General features: G+C 30.8%; 1 protein-coding gene across 2 annotated transcripts; it reads right to left on the bottom strand.

The window, feature by feature from the left end:
* Positions 1 to 227: 227 nt before the first annotated feature.
* Positions 228 to 6,642, bottom strand: LOC132059353 (WAT1-related protein At1g25270-like). 2 transcript variants are annotated; one of them, XM_059451943.1, is made up of 8 exons: positions 6,318 to 6,642; positions 4,567 to 4,629; positions 3,237 to 3,353; positions 2,428 to 2,683; positions 1,720 to 1,878; positions 1,447 to 1,598; positions 798 to 934; positions 228 to 488 (listed from the first exon to the last, which is right to left on the bottom strand). In XM_059451943.1, the coding sequence occupies exons 1-8, from the start codon at positions 6,506 to 6,508 to the stop codon at positions 454 to 456; spliced, it is 1,110 nt and encodes a 369-aa protein (XP_059307926.1). In that variant the 5' UTR covers positions 6,509 to 6,642; the 3' UTR covers positions 228 to 453. The 2 variants fall into 2 exon arrangements, with proteins under 2 accessions (XP_059307926.1, XP_059307924.1); XM_059451941.1 differs by having other exon boundaries at positions 228 to 503; positions 6,318 to 6,637.
* Positions 6,643 to 7,210: the final 568 nt, after the last annotated feature.

Raw genomic sequence — 7,210 nt, 5'->3', positions numbered from 1 at the left:
GGTTTTGATACATCACGGGATAAAAATGAAATTTATAACTGTCAAATTGAAATGAACTTGAAGTTTTGAAAATAACTGAATTTTGAATAGATGTTTACTAATATTTTCTTTTGATGATTTTGCAAAATTATTGAAGTTTAAACTTTGTAGTCAAACTTCAAATGTTTCTGGACACAAACTTTTGCTTGTAAATGATTGACAATGTACAACATGACTGCACAATAACGTTGGAAGGCAATTTATCAATGATCATTATGTATACAATTTTCGAACGGCCATTATGTATAGCCTTACATGTAACAATTATCATTGAAGGTAGCTACTAGCTATATATATAATATTTTGATAGTTCCAGATTTATGTCAAATGATAAATCTGGAACTTTTTTCTTCATTTGCATGGTGTTGCCACTCAACTTTTTGGAAGCAATAGCTCATAAACGCATTCAAACTCCTACTGAGTCATGCCTTGCTTTATTGTTGAAGAGTCTGTAAGTTGTCCCACTATGATTAATTAAATAAAGATAATGTTAGTAACTCATTAACAAGAAGTTGAGAAAAATAGTAAAATGAATTTGATTATATGATTTTCAGGTGTAAACAAATAGCTAAGACATAGTTCACTAACTACTTGGTTACTAGAAAGTTATGTTTTACAACTATTGTTATAAGACATTATGGGCTTCATACTTTGAGATGATAAACAAGAATGCAATTATATTGTTTCCATTACATGAAAAAGTTTTAAGTATTCAACTAAAACTTTAATATGAGTAAAGTTAATAGGGTTAATATTACCTTGGTCTTCAGGAGCTTCTAAATCATTTTTCTGCGAGGCTCCCTTGGATAAAATAAGTTTTGACGCCTTCATGTCTTTTCCTTTTCCCCATAGCACCACATATAAGCCCATTATTATAAGAAATCCACCTAATATACTGTCCATCACCAACAAGTTAACCCAATAAGAAGATATATCACAAAATTCATGGTAGTATAATCAATGTATAACTGCTGTACAATTTGTATATACATTATAGTCAGTAGTATAATCAATGTATAACTGCTGTACAATTTGTATATACATTATACACTGATATTATACTTATTATAGACTGAAACGAGGGGGGCGGGGTGGCGGGTGTTTGAAAATTCACTTAGTAAAATGAAAATTGATTATCGATAAAATGGATTTCTTTTTTCCTGTTATCTTCGGTTTTATATAATAAGGCCATTGTTTTTGCAAGTAACAAGTACATATAAGTATAATCGCCTAATGCAACTAGTCTAAAAATCTGCCCCTAGTGTGTTGAAACTAAATATACAAGCATTGAGCATGATCAATAACGAGTTTAATATCTATGTTTTGAACTTTATAAAGATTAGCTACAACTTAAAAAGATCAAACTTTTAATAAATAGGAGTTTTAAAAAAACGAGAATTAAATTACCTTCCTAGATATAGGGTCTCATCAAGCAACAATGAACTTGCTAGTGCCACGAAAAGAAGTATTAAAGGGTTGAAGACAGAGACAAATAGAGGGCCTCTTTTCTGAGAGCACCATGTCATCAAAATTACCACAATTCCAGATCCTAAAATTCCCTGCATAAAAAGACAATATAATTAGCAATCATAGTACACTTAAATTGTCTAATAACATCGACATTTTTTCTATACATAAAATTCTATATACATATTGACAATGTAATGAACATTGACTTACAAGATAGAGAACAACAAATAATCTTCTGTCCAAACCAAGCTTCCATTGAGAAACTTCTCTATCAAAGCATAATGCAAAAATGACTGACTGAATGGATCCCATTACGCTCATTAAGGCTGTGCTTGAGTAGTGGCATGGATAGTTTTTACTCACCTTTGCCTATTATTCAAACAAAAGGACTATAATTAGTCAAAGAAACAGAATTGCAAGCAAATACTAGAGAAATTCATACTACACATCTTTTGGTGTTTGGTGGGAAGATTTTTTACTTCTGAGGAAAACATTTTCTACTAAAGGGAGAAAATGAATTCTCTTAATTATGCAGAGGGGTTATTTTCTTTCACAATTATCTCAATTCTTAACATTATATTACAGCTCAAAAAGTTTCATGAGAACAGTATACATTTATCTATCTTTAATAGTTAATTTTTTAGGAAAATATTTCTAATTAAACAACCAAGCACCGAAAAACATTTCTACAAAATACGTCATTTTCTTGAATATATTTTGGGAAAATGACTACATCCTACCAAACACACATTCATCTTATATAACAATATATAATATTTCTCGATAAATATTTTGATCAATAGATTTAACGATGTATGCAATAAAGCTAGCAAACACCACAAGAACAAGATTACGAATATAAATACAATAGAAAAAGAAAAGTGAAAAATGAGGTATATATACTACTTAATTACTTACCAATAATACTATCCATAGTGAATAGCAAACACAAGACGTGACGGCGAGTACAATTCCTAAAGCAAAAGCGCCAGATTCAGCAAGTACTTTCTTATGTGTTGCTTCGTTAGCATGATGTAACAAATCAATTTTGATAGGCCACATGTGAACCTCTACTCCTTTGTATAATGTCAATACCATTGCTCCACCAACACATATCATTGTTCCCATTACCTTAGCTTTCCCACTTACTTTATCAAATGATAAGTTCTCGAACCTATGAAGAAAGGCGGGAAAAAAAATTACGTCAACGACATAATCAGAAATTTATATAAGAGGATTCACAAAAATATTCAGTATCGAAATTGGGGTGTGAACTTATGACCTCAGTAACTTTTGAACCTCCTCCATCACTATACTAGAATTCCTCTTATGTTCAGGAATTCAACAAATTATTTGTAATCTAAAATTTTTATTTTTACTTTATTTAATTTGCACAGTGTAATGCTTGGATGAAGGGATGCAATTGGACCCTCTCCCTCCTTCTAGCTTCACCTTAGCTTTATGGTACGCGCAAGTTGATCAACATAATTGAAGTTCTGGAATTTTTTTTTTTTTTTTTTCATGAAAAACAAATACTAGTCTGGTGATCGTCAAAATGAGAAAAAAAAACCACATAAAGGTTTTATCAAATATTTCATTAGACTTTAAGTAATTTTGTACATTGTCGGTCATAGTTGATGAATAGGGAGGCTCTTTTTTCCTCCTCCTTTGAGCTTGAGGATTTACACCAAAAAAGTAACATAAGAATAAAGGATATATATATCTACCTGAGGAGGACTGCTATTACAAAAGTCATTGCTGGGATAAGATTGTAAATTGCGGTTGCAAATGTTGCAGATGTCATTATCACACTTGTATAAAATAAAATCGAGAACAGCGAACCCCTGAAATACCACAATTAGATGACATGAATTTATAAGCTCTTTCTTCTTGTAACCAAAAAACGAAAAGGTATCAAGATTATAGTGCAGCAAAAGAAACTTAAAAGTGTTTCCTCAATTGTAGCAGTAACTCAAAACGTATACTCATAGTACTATATTATATAATGTTTACAAATCAGACTTGCTTTGGTCTTCCCATTTTTATTGTACAATCTTGACCCTTCCTTTGACTCTACTTTTATCTAAAAATCCATCTTTTTCACAGTAAATAGACGTTCAGAAATTCATCAAAAAAAGGAACTTTAATTTGCATAAAATGTTTCCCATAGAAGATATTTTTGGGGAAACGTGTTAAGATATAGAGTACCAACTCATCCTTACTAATTAGATATGCAATTATAGCTGTCTTTCATTAATTAGTGGTGTTTCTTTTCAATTTGTTCTGAGAGATAAGAATCTTGAAAAGAAAATAGTATTTTTTTGTTCAAAAGTTGATAATGTATTATATACTCCTTAATATGCATTACACCAAAAGCATTGCCATATTGTGCATTACGCCTATCCAAGAGGGGTATTTTCTGAAGTTTGTTTAGGCAGATTCTTAGCAATAGTGACAATGTTCTTGGGAATTGGAATCGACATAAACGTTTTTTCCAAGATATATTTAATTTTATCCGACCTAAATAGATTGAACACCTTTTTAAGTTGATTTTTTATTCTTTTTATGTAATTTTAGTCCCATTTTCTAGTTTTAGATTCTCCTCTTGCCAAAATTTAAAAACAAAATTTTTATTGATGCGAGTTACAGCTTAGGGCTCGGTTGGTATGATGGATAAGTAAAAATAGTCCTGCGATAAAAAATTTAGTACCGCTTTATACCACGTTTGATTGGAATAAAATCCTGGGATAACTAATCCCGGGATTAGTTATCCCGGGATTATAGTATTATTTTATCCCACATTGAGGGTGGAATAATAATCCCGGAATAACTAATCTCGGGATTAGTTATCCCTGGATAACTTGTTTTCTAGCCAAACGAGCCCTAAGTACCGTTGCTTGACCTTTCAGTAATTACGAAGTCACTTATTTGGACCCAATATTTGAATGGATTATATATCTCCCGAGCTTTTATTATCTTTTAATACAAATTTCTGCCTTAATAATTTAAAATATGCATCCTTCATGCTTGTTGAAAGTTAAGAGTTGCATCACTTACCCTAGTAGCCCAGAGAGAAATGCTTGCAGAATAACAGTCCAAGTTAATTTCGGCCGCTTATTCCTACAAAAGGAATTAAAAAGTAATTCTTGTCAAACAAATATTTTGAATTTAAAATCACAAATATAATGATGTCTCTTTCATTAAAGAAGAAGAATAGATTATTGTCTCTACCAATTTTCTAAATATTTGCATCTTGTTGTATTTTCGATTTGAAATATCATAAGAATTCTTTTAAGAAATTTAAAATACATGCCAACACTTTAATATGCAAATTTATCGGAATAACTTTTGATTGAAGAAGTGCCATTTTAGCAAGGTATATTTTTCTTTAAAAATCTTACTGCTTAATAAACTAAAAGCCGAAGCATATAAGTATAATATACTAAAAGAGTCAGATAAATAGAGTATGAGTATCTCGTTGACTTTTCCAAGAATTCTTATGTCGTCAAAGATACATTCATCACCAATAAAAAGGGACAGAGATAAGTATTTTGAAATTGAAAATAAGAATAAAAAGGACACAAAACATAGCAATAATTAAAAGTGCATATAATAGACATGGCGGGGTCAAAAGCGACACTCAGAAAGATAGGGAAATATTCTTTTCCAACAAGTCATGTAGATGAACATACCCATAAGTTTTTATTTGTACTGTTAAGTATCACTACTTGCAAATTTTTTCTACTTAGAAAAGATTGTTTTAAAATCTTCTTTTTGGTTTCTCTTTAACAACTATTCTCTCCTTCAACCAAAAAAAAAAAAAAAATGTATTCTCTCCGTTCCATTCTATGGGGCAGGGTCGAGTGCGATAAATGGTCAAATTATTCAATTTCGAAAAGAATTTAGATGTTTTTTTATTGGATGAGGGTGGTACGTATTATCTTGAGACACCTCGATCGACTATTATTCTATTGGTAATTTCTATCTCCCACCATTATAAATACTAAATATCTTTGTCCATCATGTATGAGTACAAATATAGAATCTGACATTTTCGTAAGTTTACATATTTAAAAATTATATTAAAAATAAAAACTAAAAGTTAAAATACTCTATAATTCAAAATTTCTTAAAAATTTGTGATCACGCAATATTCTCATTGACTCTTCAAATGGTAATAATGTCAGATGGAGTGCAACAGAGAGATTATATTATTTTCCTTGAAACTTTTCTTAAATTGATTAATATCGTACTTAAAGTTGTCTCTATGCCCAGTTAATTAATTATGACTAAAATTGTTATAAAATAAAAGACATTTCATAGGATGAGAAATACGCACCCATTACAGATGAACAAGTTTATTACTCAATAAGCAATTAATGTAGTATACATTAATTCATCAGATCAGATAGCATGTCATAATAGCCTGTTCGGTCAAATTTCTAAAATTTGTTTTTTGTCAAAATTGTTTTTAAAAAAAGTGGAGTACCTTTAATTTGAAGGGTAGCAATTTGTGTTTGGTTAGTCAGTTTAGAAAATAATTTTTGTCAATCTTAGAATAACATTTTGTGCTTGGCCAAGGTTTCAAAAGCGTTTCGATTTTAAGAATCCCTTTTTTTTTTCTTCTGAAAAAACAATTTCTATTAATAAAAAATGCTTACATTAAATAACTTAGTCAATAATCTCAACTCTCTAACATAAGATGCGCTTTTAACTTCCCAAAAATTTGGCCAAACAGGCGAATAAAGTCTAAATTCTCAAGAATCTTGAATGAAAGCAAGAAGATTATGAACAAATTAATCAATTACCATTCAACAACGATAGCAATGGGACCAAGAAAGGCAGTAGCAAAGATCCACCTATAAGCAACCATAACTCTCATGGTCATTCCATCATCTGCTGCCACTTTTGACAATACAATATTTCCTCCTAACAAAACTGCTGCCAAAGTCATTGCTCCAACATGTTTCACTCTTTCTAAACCTGTATAATTCTCCATGATAGAAAGTAAAGAAAAAGAGCTGTGTATATTTTTGGGAGTACTAAGATGCAATATGTATTGTGGTGTGGAGAGAATTAAGTACCAAATGAGCTATTGTTTGGCCCTTTTTATTAGAGAAATTGCGTGTTCATGCAGCACAATATTTACTACTTTTCTTGCATGCATGCACCATCTTGTAGACAAGTCATGTCTTATTCTACTTTTTTGCTTCTTCTAAAAAAGCTTTGTGGTGGAATAGCTAGTCTTTTCGAAGGGATCTTTATTAAAACACTATGCATACAAAAAAAATGTTGGAGGGCCACTCCATTCCCTTGTACCGTTCCTCTCTTAAGCCTTTATTTATGTGATATTCAAATGAATAATATACTGACTTTTCCCACTTTTTTTGGGGTAAAGTATTTTTATTAATTTCCCATATTTCCATACACATGTTGTCTAAGCTGATTGACGATAGGGCGGGTTTGGCCGGTAGTAGTTAGCCGTTGCTGGCGGCAAATGTCACCGTTTCCCGAGGTTAATAAATAATTAAATATTTAATTTTGAAGTGCATTGAATTTGAATTTTATGGGTTTCATTTGGGGATTGAATAACAATTTATTTGATTTATTGAGTTCATAATTTATTTTTATAATATAGTGGATTTATTAACACATATATAGGGTCTGAACAAAATTAGACGAACACACAACTAATGCACTA

The sequence above is a fragment of the Lycium ferocissimum genome, chromosome 6 (assembly GCF_029784015.1).
Source record: "Lycium ferocissimum isolate CSIRO_LF1 chromosome 6, AGI_CSIRO_Lferr_CH_V1, whole genome shotgun sequence".
NCBI lineage: Eukaryota > Viridiplantae > Streptophyta > Magnoliopsida > Solanales > Solanaceae > Lycium > Lycium ferocissimum.
Note: the sequence above shows the minus strand (reverse complement) of the source record. Positions and strands in the feature narration are given on the sequence as shown.

Bases quoted from the DNA above. Each gene is read 5' to 3' on its own strand.
- LOC132059353 (XM_059451941.1), bottom strand. From the start codon at position 6,508: ATGGAGAATTATACAGGTTTAGAAAGAGTGAAACATGTTGGAGCAATG. The intron at 1,599-1,719 runs GTAAGTCAATGT...CTTTTTATGCAG, and splicing joins TATTTGTTGTTCTCTATCTT to GGAATTTTAGGATCTGGAAT. The intron at 935-1,446 runs GTAATTTAATTC...GGTGATGGACAG, and splicing joins GAGACCCTATATCTAGGAAG to TATATTAGGTGGATTTCTTA.